Below are 15194 nucleotides of genomic sequence, written 5' to 3'. Positions count from 1 at the left end.
GGTCAATGTGAGAGTATGGAGGTGGAGGGAGAAAGGAAGAGAGAGAAAATGGAGGAATGAATGAATGAAGTATGAGAAAGAGAAGCGTTAGTGAGAATGTAAGAGGAGTGGACCTGAACGAGGCAAAGGGATTAAAGTTATTGTACAATTATGATTTAACTGTGCCTGGATTAAAAATAAAAACAAACAAAACATTACAACAACAACAACAACAACAACATATTTGAGTGTCTGTGATTGAATAATCTCGTCAATCAAAGGCCTGGCAAATTCATCTGACCATTAACCAGTGTGTGTTAATAACTTAGGTGTTCAAACACTCAGCGAGACTAAAGGCAGAGACATTTCAAATAGTCAGTGGTTAATATATAATCAGATGAAAAATTTAATTAATTTACATCTTATCTGCATGTTAATTTTGACAGGTAATGTTGCTGCAATGTGGTTTCAATTGATGGATCTGCAAACTGTTCACTGTCAACACATTTCATTTGTTCCCGTGCAGTTGTGTGTCCTGGCGACTGGCTCCTGATCAAAGTTTTCTGCAGACAACTCAAGAACCTCTTGTTTAAGGTTCAGGAAAGATGGTGGTGTTGGTTAAATATTGAAGCACAAGACATGAGGCAAGTTTCAGTAGCATAAAAATAACAGCAGTAGCTGTACCTCTGTCATGTCCGGTGTGGTGCACATATCGTTTTCAAAACGTATTTGGCGAAGCACATTTATGCCACAGGCCTGCACAGTAAATAGCTTTTGTTTTTACAGCATAATGGAAAGGGGTTCATCCTATGGGGAGCAGGAACATCTACAGCAAGTTTAGCCTACAATATGTGAATTTGACCCTAAATAATAAAGTTGAGTGTGAATTGTGGATCCCTGCGCTGTCCGTGTGTGCGCTGACGTCTACAGAATAAAACACAGTAGGCTATCTTGTTGTACCTGGATCCCGCTGACACACTTGTCTCCGACGTCCTGCCAGACGGAGTTGGCCACCAGCTCGGACGTCCCCTCTCCGTACAGGATGTAGTGGATCAGCAGTCAAGTGAGGGACTATGGAGGTGGTCACCTCGAAGCGCAGAGCTGTTTGCGATCGGCGCCGAAGACGAATGTCCGACTGTCAAAATCCACGAGTCCACCTCCTGACCCTGTTTGTCATGAAGTACAAAAAGTCTAAACATAGAAAGAGTTCATCTTCTGAGGTGCAGGGATGTGATCTGGACACCTAATGAAAATCCACTGATCCGATGGTTCAATCGCAGGGATCATCTTCTGAGGAGCGGGACAGTCTGACATCTTCATCTGCAGCTGGGGGAGGAAAAATACAATGCATGCCAAAAGTATGTGGACACCTCGTTAAGGTCAGATTTCAATGTGTATGTCTGTCTCTTACCTGTTTTAACATTAAACAAGACAGCTCTATAAAAACAATGGTTTTCCCAGTTTGCTGTGGAAGAACAGGTGTTTTAACATTGCATCCATAATGGATGATTCTGAACCTCATGTGTTAAGTCCAGGGCCAAAGTTCAGTGTCAGTGTAAAAAGTCATTTGCCTTTTCTATAGAAAGGGGTGGATGGGGATATGTTTTTTTTTTACATGGGAGTACTTCACATACAGTATTTATCATCACACTCTTATAACCTTTGTGACGGGTTTTCAAAGCAACATTGGATTGGATCACCGTGATCCAGTTGCAAACAATTTAAGATTAGCAAATCAGGAAAATCAGTGCTCTAAATAGGACTACATATCACAATGAAGGCTACAATGTGAAGAGACAGAAAACAACATGGGAAATGCACTTGTCAGAAACAACTTTTGACTGCGTCAATTTAATGTAAAGGAATCAAATAAAGGTTTTATGTTTTGTTTTGATATTGATATGGGGGGAATTAATTAATGAGGACAAAATCCTTCTTTTTTAAACTTTACTACCGGATGCCCGATGCCCACTGTATCGGCTAAATAAATCCAGATGTACTACCTGATGCAAATGACGTATTATTTGACCAATTGAAAAGTGTAACATTTTGTTCCTGAATCTACACTTTTGATGGAATTAGGATAGACCTAGGCCTACTCATGTTTTCAGATCAAAGGTATACCAAAGCAAAAGGGGTTTACATGATCTAATCTAATTTCACAATATTCCCACCCCTTGACACAACTCACTTCTTCAGATTTGAGCCAATCCATTTGGCAAAATCTGATCAGGTTACTCCTGAGACCAGTTGTAGAGACTGTAACACTGTCACATACATCAGCCGTCCACATACTTTTGACCACGTATTGTGGTGAATTGAGACATAGTTTATTGCCCTTGTTGGTCCCTGAGCATCATGGGAAACATTTGGACTGGATCCAGATTGCCATCACTTTAATGTTTAATCAGGTCTGACACACAGTTCATCTGTACTTACAGAGCTGCATCCTGTACTTTATGACCACACACACACACACACACACACACACACACACACACACACACTCTTGTTTCCTGTCCGATTTCTCCATCAGTCATTATCTCCACCATCTTTCTATATTTTCATCCTTATATTTTTATTCCCTCTTCCTCCATTCTATCCTCCCTCTCTATCAAAATGATTTTCATTTTTTTTTTTACCAGAAAGTCTTATTTGCTCTCTGTCTCCATCCTCTTCATCTCCTTTCATTCTAGCCTCTGATTCTGTCAAAATGAAAAATCCCCCAAATAACTGCCCCCTCTGAGAGAATTGATCTATTTTAAAATGATAAAGTCTCAGCTGCTGCTTGAAACATTGTCAATTAAAATGACAAAGAACAGGAGTCCTGACCACCAACACTGATCTACTGTACATCCTAAAATATAAACAATGACAGTCAGAAGGGATGTTATCATGCTAATTATGCTCATTTACTCTGGAAGGTCTAATGAGAAGTCAGTTGACATATGAAACAGGAAAAGCAGAAAATCCTCAAAATAATCAAGAACGTTTTTTTCTTTTCTGAAAAATGCTGTTATAGAACTAATTCAACCTGCTTTTGCATAGATGACCCTAATCAAACCAAAAAACTAGTTCAGTTCAAAAAGTTAAACTACTGAAGATAGTTTCCACATCTTGTGTGAGAAGTATAAATCTAATATCTTACGCACACAAGAAACAGTTTGGAAATGACTTTCTTTTGCACAACATTATGAGATACATGATAGAAAAATATCTTTGGGGCTATGTAGTTTATCTAACAAATCTAATAACTCGTGTGCATAGGTGATTGATTTGTGCACTCAAAATATGAAATTGGGCTAGCAAACCCTTGCTTGTGTCCACATGAAATAAACTGGATGTAAAATGTTAATCAGTTTCTGGTCTTTTTGCTAAGCTAAGCGGCTGCTGATTGTAGCTTCTTACATTTCGCACAGACATGACAGTGGTTTCAATCTGAACATCTAACTTTTAAAGAGAAAGAAGAGATAAGACACCAACACAAACACCTGCACAGAAACAGAAATCCTTCAGAAGCTGCCGAAAAAGAAGAGCTGCAGGCCTGACCGCTCTTCTTCTTCCGTGTCCACTCTTCCTCCCTCACAGCCATTTCACTGATCCCTGGAGGTCAGTATGTGTGTGTGTGATTACAGTAATGTCTTAATGACGGATGACATCACACCGTCAACCAGACCATCTGTCTCCGCTCTGGGAACATGAATAAATAATAAATCCCACTTTTCATGTAAGGACATCAAATAAAAAAAGAAACATGCTGTGAAGGAAGCTCAGATGCACTGAACCTGAGTCAGCTTTAGCCAACACTAGTCAGCCACATTTTTTCCTGAGCTTCTTTCCAGGGTGAAGCATGTGTTGCGGTTCTCAAAATCCCTCAAAAAAACTTCTGAGCTACCCAGCTACACACTGAAAATTGCAAGTTTTGAGAAAATATTGGATTGTGCAACAAGGCATGCCTGCTTGGTTCTTTCGGGGAATGACTGTAAAGATTAACAAAGAATATGTTCACGACATTTATCTAACTGGGACGTTTTGGGACCGATTGGTGGGGATTGCTATGGACAAAACACACATGGCTATACACTGGTAAGAGCAAAATACGTTTAACCCTGTATCCAGCTAATTTAAAGTGCTCATATTGTGCTCATTTTCAAGATCATAATTGTATTTAGAGGTTGTACCAGAATAGGTTTACATGGTTTCATTTTCAAAAAATATTTTTATGTATTGCACTGTGCTGCAGCTCTTCTTTTCCCAACTGTGTTCTGTGTTTTAGCTACAGAGTGAGGCATCTCACTTCTGTTTGATATTTGTTGTGAGTTGCACATGCGCAGTAGCTACTTAAGGACTACTAGCCAGTCAGAAGCAGAGTATAAGGACGCGCCTTACAGCCTTTAGTTCAGTTGAAACGAAGTTTGTTTGCCCCGCTGGTGCGGTTTGTTTGGGCAGGTGCGAACGCGGCAATCAAACTCTGGTGCGCACCAAAAGCCGACCAGACAAGCGTACCGAGACCTGCATGAAGAGGTGGTCTCGGTGCGCTTTCAATCAAACTCAAGCGGTTCGTTTGTGGTGAGAACATGATCTGTACACGAACGGCACCAACTCTACATACTCCGCCAGGCGGAGCTAATGTCTTCTGTAGTCTGGTGTGTTCTGCAATCTGCGATGCAGCAGAGCAGCAAACTGTAGCAGCGTGCGGTAATTATCAAAGAAATAGACTGCGGTCAAGCTGGCCATCTGTCACTCGTATCTCTGTAGTCAAACCAGACGCCGGCAGTGTCACACGTCTTGATGACCAGAGAAGATGTAACGTCTCTTGCGAAACGTCTGACAATTTTATTGAAATGAGCTGGTTTGACCACTAGACCAAAATACAGGACCTTCTTTCTGTATTTACTTTCTTGCTCCCAACCCCAGAGATATCTGACCAAGAGGGCTGGACGTTTTTTGCCTAATTTGTAATGACACAATGTGGTACGCTTGGATTTTTCCAGGCGTGAAACCAAACCAAACCGACCAAAAGCAAATCGCTCCAAGTTTACTAACTCACCAACTGATTTGGACCAAAGCAAACAAACTACAGGTGTGAAAACGCCCTTAGATAACCAAAAAAAAACACACCGCTAAAATGTCTGCCTATTAATACAAGGCTCTAGCTAGCAGCTGTTTATCTTAGCTCAGGTTAAAGACTGGAAACCTGGAAACCGCTAGTCTGGCTCTGTCCAGATTATATAAATGAGATAACATGTTAATCAGTGAGCTTTGGAAGAGTTGATAGGTAGATTTGTTACATTTGGAGTCTTAATGCTAAGCTAAGCAGCTGCTAGCTGTGCCTCATATTTAATGGATTTAATGGACTAGCATCATCAAGAATGTAAGACAACACTCGGTGAGTAATTTATATACGGCGATTCTCGAGGGTGAAGTACTCCTTTAAATTGGACTTAATTTAGCTTCAGTAACTTTGAGTCACACTTACTGACAGGCGTCACACTTGTGACGCCTGTAAATAATTAAACAGATACATAATTTGTGAGACTTCAGCTTCATGTCGTCCCTGAACAGTAAAAGTTTCTGCTATTACATTGGCTAGTATTTAATTTAGTCGTCATGTGGCCTGATCATTTGTGTTTAACATTAAGAACTCCTTCAGGATAACTTTGATCACTTTTGCCAAATCCCATAACATTGGTTTAGTTTAGTTCACGTTTCATTTTCTATATTTTGTGAATCTTGTGACACTTAAGTAAAACAGATTCATAAAAACACAATGAGTCAGAAAGAATGAGCCTGTTTATTAGCCCTCATGTTAATCATCATCATCCATCTTCCTCTTTCTCGGCCACCGACAGTCTCGTGGCTCGGGTTCATACACAACTCGGTCAATAGAATCTAATAGAAAAATCTGAAGGTTACAGTTAGGACGTCGGTCCATTAGAAAAACAACAGAAACCAAGAAACCAAAAAGCTCCCTATAACCCCTTCAGGACGAGGGGTCGGGACTAGGAAGATCTAAACCGGAGAGGAAGGGTGATGTCGTGTTCAGTCCTGGCCCTGGGACGTGGGGGAGGCTTGATGTGACCCCGCTGACCAGTTATTAACTATTTTATTACCCAGTGTGGGTTCTAACATTCAACACCTAGGAACCCTGGAACTGGGGCTGGACATCGAGCCACCGTCCAATCCAGTGTTTTTTTTAATTTTTTTATAGTTTTTCGGGGATCAAAACCCCCTCACTAGCTCTCCTAGTCTCGGAGCCGCCACGCTAACGAGCTTGGGGACAGTTCAACGCGCCTGGTCCAATTACAGACGTGTTAAAAAAAATCATAAATCCCACTAACTTTTTAAATGTAGTGACGTCCGGACAGACGGAGACAGACAGACAAGAAGAGGAGATAGAGACAGTTAGCCTAGCAGTCTTGAGAAAATAACACATACTCAGCTTCTCTTTGCAAATCGGTGAAACACAACATGTGAATTAAACAATATCATTTTTAACAGGATAACAAAGTACATTTTTAACTGGAGAGCACCCGCCAGAGAGTGGAAATTTACACAAACCATATTATCTTATCGACAAACTGAATATTCAAACTGGATAAAGAGATTTAAATAGACCCTTGTACAGGAGAACTCATTATTATCGTTGTCATTATTATTATCATCATCATCATCACACATACAAGAAGCAGAACCACTGATTCAATATTCAACTCAACAGCCGCCAGATCTCCCTCAACGCAAGACAAATCTCTCTGTGGTCCAACACACAGCAATGTTTAGCTAACGCACAAAAATACGACACACGCTAACAAACATACAGCTAAGGTTGGAATTGCACATCTACGAAGGTGCACAAACCTCCCTTCATATTTATGAAAGGAGGGCTTTAGGGGGGAAACTTTAAAGTCTTCCTAATCTAATCTAAACATGTGTTTAACAATCCAAAAACCTGTTGGGGGTTGGGTTTGAAAAGTAAAAGCAAAAAAATACTTCCACGTTCATATAAAATAGCCACAAAAATTTGACAACCGTGCATGTTCGAGAGGCATAATCCAGCCTTAACAGACACACAACATACAGCTAACATTCACACCATTTAACTCACACCACACGTCTAACACACAAGTTTAGCTACAAGTTAACAAAACACAGTTTAGCTAACACATTCAGCGCCATTAAGCTTCAATACAGTTTTGCTCATGTACATAGTTTACCCAACAGGTTCATACTGCCATTGCACAAGCTAGCCATTTATTTAACTAATGCTGTATTCACGTCATGTTTAGAGAATAAAGGAGATTTTAGGAACCCTAACAAATTATTCAAAGATAATGCTCCCTTAGCTAGCCATGTAGTTATAATAGATCAATGTATCTGAATGTATTACATTGTTATTGCCGTTATTTCTAACTAGCAAAGTGGATTATATTTGTGTTTATTGGGTTTTATTTAGATGTCAATGCCAGTGAAGATTCTTTGGAGCCATTTTGTCACTGGATTGCCGATATGTTTTTACAATTACAACTGGGAGGCTGGAGTGAACGTTTTTTCCTTACTCTATTTGCAATAAATCGTTAGCGCTGCAAAGTTAAATTAGTGCACATGTTTAGCCAATAGCTACACATCCAGTAGACTCTGCTAACACACTGGCTGACAAGTACCCCTGTGGTTCACACAGACACACACACACACACACACACACACACACACACACACACACACACACACACACACACACACACACACACACACACACACACACACACACACACACACACACACACACACACACACACACACACACACACACACACACACACACACACACACACACACACAGGAAAACAGAAACAGTTCAGCCTCCACTTTGACTCAACTAACACAAACTCATAATGTGCATGTTCAGTAAAAGCTAACTCAAACCGCTAAGCACACAGCTAACACAAACTAATTGTTCAGACAACACACCTTTCAGTTAACATTCAGCTAATAAAACACAGCTAACAGAAACAGTTTAACCACCACATTCATTCAGCAAACAGTTGAGGTAACACATCATTTTGCTAACAAACATTGTTCTTGTGTTAACACACGTTTAGCTAACTTGCGCATTTAGCCAACACGCCAGTTTACATCGCTAATAGAATAGTTAACTTCATTGTTCAGCTCCTAACACTTCTTCTATAAACAAATCAGCAAAGTAGAAATGCAGAACTAAGTAACAATAACAATAATAAAGTTTCACTTTGTAAGAAAATAGTAATTTATCCCCTTTTTGTAATGAAAGCTGAGGCGGGGAAACATGGTGTCGGCTAGAGGTTTAAATCCTGTGGAGGACACAAACTGTTTGACCACAGAGAGATCTGGCTTTAGACAACGCAATATAAATCGTCATTTATTCATCATTACATCATAAAAACTAAAGAGTCACTATAGAGATACAGGAATAAGAACTATCATCACACCAAAAGAAAACAATAAACGCGTCATTGCACCTCCAAGATGGCGACTAAACAGGTAAAATTAGATCGAGAACAAACAGACCCAGCGAGCACAAATTTAGTACAAAAAACAGTTTTGTCTCTGACGGTAAAACATTAAATTTCCATCTGACGCTATTAAAATATTTCTATGCCAAAATAAAAAAAAGAAGAAAATAACTGAGAGTCAACACACACAATCTGGCGCATGCTTTAAAACATTATCATAAACAAAATAATAATAATAATAATATCTGATTCTTGCTCAAGACTGCTAAGCCTTATACCGTTTTCTTATTGGAAAATAAAACTAGACAAAATATAGATTATACTGGATTTTTTTGTTCAAAGCCACACTGATACATCTTTAAGTTCAAGTTTGATAAAAAATAAAACAAAAAGAAAAATCAGGTCTACACTGTGGAGACCAGAGGCTAGTCCAAAAAAATCTGCCCGACAAAATATCAACTTTGTAAGGTTAAAAAACAGAAAGAAAAGAGTTCGTGATTTTTCAGTTAATCCTTATTTTTCTCTACAAAAGGAAGGAGGAAGCGGCAGAGCGTTGCTAGGAAACCCCGATTTGGTTGCCGTCGACGACCATCCGAGGCCTTCATCGGTGATGAATGAGCCTCTAGTGATCCTAAAGAGACAGGAAATGACATCATTGTGTGTATTCTATGTTTAAATGTTGTAGCAGTAGTGAGGTTTGTGTTTAAAATCCTCCCTGATTGTTTCTGGGCTCCAAACTCCGAGCCAGAACCTGTAAACTACAGGTACAGTAAGCTGGCAGCTTCCTGTGTGTTACCTGTATCTGGGCGGCGTTCCACAGGTAGGGCTGCTGCCTGTAGTATTCTGCTAACGCTGCAGTGTAGTCTGGCACCGAACTCTGCTGAGAGGACTGACCTGCAGACACAGACATGAACATGAGGTCACGTCCACATCTCTGCTATTGTTTTAATAAGTTAGTTAGTTACACCAGCAATAGCAAAACAGGCTGTGAACACAGCATAAACTTATCATCCCCTTTCAAGTTAAAATTGTAATGACTTATTTCCACATCCAGCGGTCACAGAGCAACATGAGGATTAGGAGTCTTAGTTTTCACAGTGGCTTTTTAACAGCGTTTTCTCTAAAACACGACGCTATGAGAGCGCTGAGAGTGAAGCACAACAGTAAACAGGAACATTTAACAATGAGCTAAAACTTACTATGAAGCTCCATAAAGCCGAGGGGATCAGTATAGTAAATACAGCAATTTACATATCATTCCTACACCCTCATGTTTAATATCCACATACTCTGTTCTGGATTTACTCCACGTTCTTTATCTTTGTTTTTAACTTTTTATTGTATGTATTTGCATGTTCAGACCCAAGAGAGAATACAACTCACAAACATGTGTCCTAATTAAATAACCAAATAAACATTCTTCTTCATTTGTTTTGTTACGGGAGAAACAGACAGACAGACAGACAGACAGACAGACAGATAGATGTCATACTCTGTTTCTTGTAGTAGTCCTCCCAGGCCTTACTGTAGTCTGTCATCAAGCTCTGAGGCTGGCTCTGCTGACCTACAGACAGAAACAGACAGGAAGTCTGACAGTGTTTATAGACCGAACTCACTGGATCATCTACAACCAACTCCAAACCAAACCAATCTATTAATAACAGCTCTTGGGAATCGAACTCAGAAAATGTAGCTCTTGTGCATACTTTTAAAAAGGTTGCTCTGATGTCTGTGTCAAAAAACTGCCATAAAATTAAATATTAATATTATTATTTTTCCCCTTTCACTAAGTTACTCTTTTAATCAACTTCAGTCCTGATAATGACGACGAAATATTCAATTTTAACCTTTTAAATGCCAGTTGGTTTACAAAATGCCACAGTCGTTTTTTATGGGGTTCAACATCCAAAATAAAATAGCAGATAAAATGGGGAATAATTTCAAGAAAAACAAACCAGGGTCTTGTTGTCCAGGGTTCTGCCAGCTGGTCTGGTAGGTGTTTCCCCAAACGCCAGTCAGGAAGGTCTGACCGCTGCCACAGCTGCACACACACACACACAACACACTCTTAATGAAACACACTCCACAGAGTACAGATTACATTTACAAAGTATCTACATAAAACATCATACTTTATATGTACTCATTCATTCACTTCTGCTACACAATAACATGGTGAAATCTTTGGTTTGTGGTCCTGAATTTAGTGTGACCGCCGCTACCAACTACAAAACAACCGATCAGAATACAACAGGAAATAGATGAGACTTTGTAAGCATTGGGTTTTAATAGAAAAGTTGGTTGATTTTCTGTAGAAATTATGCAAATTGATTATTTTGCATCTGTGGTGCATATTTCTTCTATTTCCAATGTTGCGCCACAATTCAGCCATCATTCATCACACAATCTGACTCAATCTGACAAGCTAAAATCAATCAGATCAATATCAGACTGAAGCTCCTACCTCTGGTGTGTAGCAGGGCCCTGGGTGAAGGGACTAAAGCCAAAACCTCCATTACTCATGATACCTGAACCCTGAAAAGGAGAGAGAAAGTACAATTTATTCTGGTAACATTTAACACATGCCACCTTAAATCTGCCATGAGCCACTTTACATAGTCATAGTTGTATTTTATGTATCTCAGGACAATGACTGCAGGATAGTTAGGCGTAGCAGAGTTATACTCAGTAAACGTTATACAACTTTCTGCCACATTACATTGTTTTGTCGTTGATTACATGCCACTTTGCAACATAGCAATACAACAGAGACCTTTTTTATTGTTACCGATTGATTTCAATGTCAAATGACCCAACACCAAAGATTCTTTTGTACCTTAAACTAATGTTTCCAAAATCGTTTCAGTAGTTCATTAACCACCATTCAAATGAGACATATTAATAATGCTACTGGAAATTGAACAATTCCACTCCCAACTTGTAGGAGGACCGAAGAGGAAAAGTGCTTTGGTGCCTACTGTAACGGTGCTAGTTGACAAGCAAGTAGCTTACGCTAGGTCTATAAAGTTAGTAACATAAGTTTACGACAGTATTTAACAAGCTCAGTTATTTGTATTTTAATTGTTTTGACCACAGTTTACAACTCTGGGCTAACCCACAAATTCATCAGTAACTTTAACTGTATAGATAGACGACTAATGTAATGGTAATTTAGCCAGCTAGCCCTGTCTGTCTGCCTCACTCTCCTGGCGCTGCAAGGCTTCAGTCGGGATGAGAGCTGAAACAGTCCCGGTCCGGGGACACATCCACAGTCAGCACCCAGCCAGCTAGCAGCCAGCCCGGTGAGCACTTAGCTAATTCCGGTGCTAAGGATGCTAACGGCAGTTTACTGAACCGTCGGAAAACAGACCCAGGCACCTGAGTCAGAACAGCGGCCATTTGTAACATTACACCTCCGTTAGCATTACTGGTGTCACCCTTCACTTTTAGCCGTCTTTACAGTAAGCTTAATTTACCAGACAAAACGGGGATAAAGCACCAAAGCAGTGAGTGTGTTTTTGTTGATAAATCAGTTGCTTAAACTGCATGATTTTGGAGTTTTGTGCTTACAACTAAGCTTAAAGTAACGGTTTGTGGAATTATTGTATTTTTACCAGCATGAAGTTCTTTGTAAATATGGTATTTTCTTTTTTTTTAATGTGTGTATTTTGTGACATGTTGGTTTTTCTATGCAATAATTTAATCCAAGACAAAACTCTTTCCTGGAAGACAATAAAAGCGACCTTCAAATGGATAACAAAATGAAGACTATTTATGAAATAATACACCAGAATATCTGAAGTTCAGGTAGAATGAAACTAATCAGAAAGCTCAGGTTTAAGAGACATAGTCTGGCTCAGTGATAACAAACCTGGATTATTATTTTACAGGTATAAGGATGATGTGTGTCTGTGTTTGATTTAGGAATAAGCCTCATAGCTGTTTAGTAGAAAGTTTAGGTTAGTGTCATTGTATTGAGGTCAATATGTTTCGCATACCCCAATCTTGTCGTCTATGAGCTGGCGGGCCAGGTCCATCTGCTGGGCGGTGCCTCTGATGGTGAAGACCCGGGTGTTGGGGTCCGTGGAGGGAGGAGGGTTCCTCTGCAGCTCCACGTGGGCTCCAGACTGCTGGTTAATACTCTTGATGGTTTCTCCACCTACATAAACACACAAAATGTTAACAAAACACATCTCACATAGACGGATGATGACATGCAACGCTTTTGACACATTTTATTAGACATTATGTCTTCAGGTGCTTTCCCATGACAGCAGAAAATGATACAAGGCTAATGTTGCTAGCAGTGGATGGCTACATGTCAGACACTCAGTGTTTCTGCAACAAACCTGTAGCTGGATTTGCATGTTGATGTTTCACAAAGTTAAATCTCTTTTTTATCTGATATGAGGTCAGTTTGCTCATTGCTGGAAATTCTTTCAATACTGACACAAGAATCTTATCAAAAAAGATACAATATAAGAGTTTGTAGCTACGTACTAACTACTGTACATAAGCTGCATAATGCAAAAGTCAAAATAAGTTGGACTTCTCCAAACACAACCAGCTTCTGCAGCTGTGATCAAAGCTCACAACAGAGAAAATCTGGAACGTTTAAGCCTTGAATGTACTCCTGTGAGGATTTGAATCATCTCTACGGTAGGAGCAGAGTGTTTATTTTTTAGTTTCTAACTGTAGGTTGCAGACAAGCTGGTTGGTGGATGCAACTTAGTCTTGGGAGGTACGTTCAAAACGGTGAAAAAACTACTATTACGTGATCTATGAAAACTGGATGCTGAAAACTTAGGGCTGCATGATCATGGCCAAAATGATAATCACAAATATTTTGATCAATATTGAGATCACGATTAATTATCACAATTATTTGATTTTAACCAAAACAAATTTTATAATCACATAGGCTATTTATAACTGCTTTCACATCTACAGTCCCGGACAAAAGTCTTGTCGCTTATCTATTTTGTTGAAACACCTACTAACCTGACTTTTAATCAAGAAATAGCTCATATGAAAAGCTAAAACCCTCCCAAATGATGTTCAATGCACTGAAATAAATCAGTTTCACTACAAAAAGATTTATTATTTAAACAAGACAGAAAGGTCAAATTTTGGCAAGACAAAAGTTTTGTCGCCTATACATAAATTGAACAAATTTACTACAAATACTAAAATATGTCAGCAAATTAAATAGCGGTGCTGTGAGATTCAAATTTAATATCTTGTATGACTTCCATGAGCTTGAAGGACTGGACCCATGCGGTTTGGCAAGGATTCATACAATGTGTTGATGAAGTCATCAGGAATAGCTAGGAAAGCAGTCTTGCATGCCTCCCAGAGTTCATCAATATTCTTTGGTTTGGTCTTCCATGCTTCCTCTTTCATCCTACCCCACATGCTCAATGATGTTCATGTCTGGTGACTGGGCCGGCCAATGGAGCATCTTGATCTTCTCGCCTTAAGGAGCTTTGAAGTGGAGATGGAAGTATGCGATGGAGCACCATCCTGCTGGAGAATTTGGCCTCTTTTAGGTTGGGAATATAAGAGGTAGCTAAGATTTCTGGTATTTGAGACTATTGATGTTGCTTTCCACCCTGCAGATCTCTCGCACACCCCATACTGGAGTTACCCCAGACCATGATTTTCGCCACAAACTTCACTGTTTTCTGGGTGAATCTTGGATCCATGCGGGCTCCAGTAGGTCTCCTGAATATTTGGCAACTGTGGTGTAATTCAACAGAAGATTCATCTGAAAAATCCACTTTCTTCACTTCTCCAGCGTCCATCCTTTTGCAGGCTGTGGGCCTTGGCACATGCCACACGGTTTTTCAATTGTCTTTTGTTTAGTGCTGGCTTCTGGGCACTGATTCGACCATGGAGGCCATTCGGACAGAATCCGACAAACCGTTCTGGTTGACAGAGGGACTTCAGGGGACCAGGTCTGGTGGAGTTGCTGCAGTGGAAAATGGGCTGGCCTTGGATTTTCGAGCCCACAAGCGGTCCTCTCGAGCAGTTGTCTTGCGGGGTCTGCTGACCTGGCTTGTCAAAAACATCTCCAGTCTTCAAATGTTTTTTTAATCCTCTGTACTTGACGCTGAGACACATTGAAGGTGTCTGCCACATCAGCAGTGGATCTGGTCTTCAGCTCTTGAATCAAAACTTTAGTCTCCGGGTGAATCTTAGGCATGTTGCAGGTCTAGTTGCAGTTGATGTGAAGGTCTAGTGTACTGGGGTTGTTTTTATACACACCGAGACTAATTGATCCATTATTAGTCACAGGTGAAGCCATATGACAAGGCGACAACACTATGTTTTGCAAAAATTGACTCAAGGGCTTTACCCAGCTGTGAAATTAGAATACTTTTGACAGTTTCTTTTTGCACTGAAACATTATTACAAAAGCTGTTTGGATTAAAATGAGCCATTCTTGTAAATAAATCTTGAAGAAATATATTTCAGCGGCACTTCAGGTAATTTGTACACAAGCGACAAGACTTTGTCAGGGGACTGTGTATTGTTGCACCAGTCTTAAGTTGTATGTTGTACACACATACAGTTACAACACATGTAAATGAAAATTAGCTATCTGAAATAAATAGATATAAATATAAAATAAAAATATAAAAATTATTTCTGAGAAAGCTCCTTCATTTTGTTTTCAACAATAACTGATTAAAAGAGCTAGGGAGAGAGGGGAGTGCGATG

General features: G+C 39.8%; 1 protein-coding gene across 3 annotated transcripts in view; it reads right to left on the bottom strand.

Annotated features, from left to right (window-relative positions):
* Window positions 1–8346: 8346 nt before the first annotated feature.
* The window catches only part of LOC116689931 (far upstream element-binding protein 3), a 23068-nt gene continuing 16220 nt past the window's right edge, over window positions 8347–15194 (bottom strand). For all 3 annotated transcript variants that reach the window (XM_032516634.1, XM_032516638.1, XM_032516635.1), the window contains exons 13-18: window positions 12470–12630; window positions 10936–11006; window positions 10427–10512; window positions 9964–10035; window positions 9268–9365; window positions 8347–9102 (exon numbers count right to left, since the gene is read on the bottom strand). In XM_032516634.1, coding sequence (XP_032372525.1) covers window positions 9094–9102; window positions 9268–9365; window positions 9964–10035; window positions 10427–10512; window positions 10936–11006; window positions 12470–12630 — 497 coding nt within the window. In that variant the 3' untranslated portion in view covers window positions 8347–9093. The remainder of the gene's footprint in view (window positions 9103–9267; window positions 9366–9963; window positions 10036–10426; window positions 10513–10935; window positions 11007–12469; window positions 12631–15194) is intronic.

This window comes from Etheostoma spectabile, chromosome 5, assembly GCF_008692095.1.
Source record: "Etheostoma spectabile isolate EspeVRDwgs_2016 chromosome 5, UIUC_Espe_1.0, whole genome shotgun sequence".
Lineage (NCBI taxonomy): Eukaryota > Metazoa > Chordata > Actinopteri > Perciformes > Percidae > Etheostoma > Etheostoma spectabile.
The sequence above is the reverse complement of the archived record's forward strand: the minus strand, read 5'-3'. Positions and strand labels throughout refer to the sequence as shown.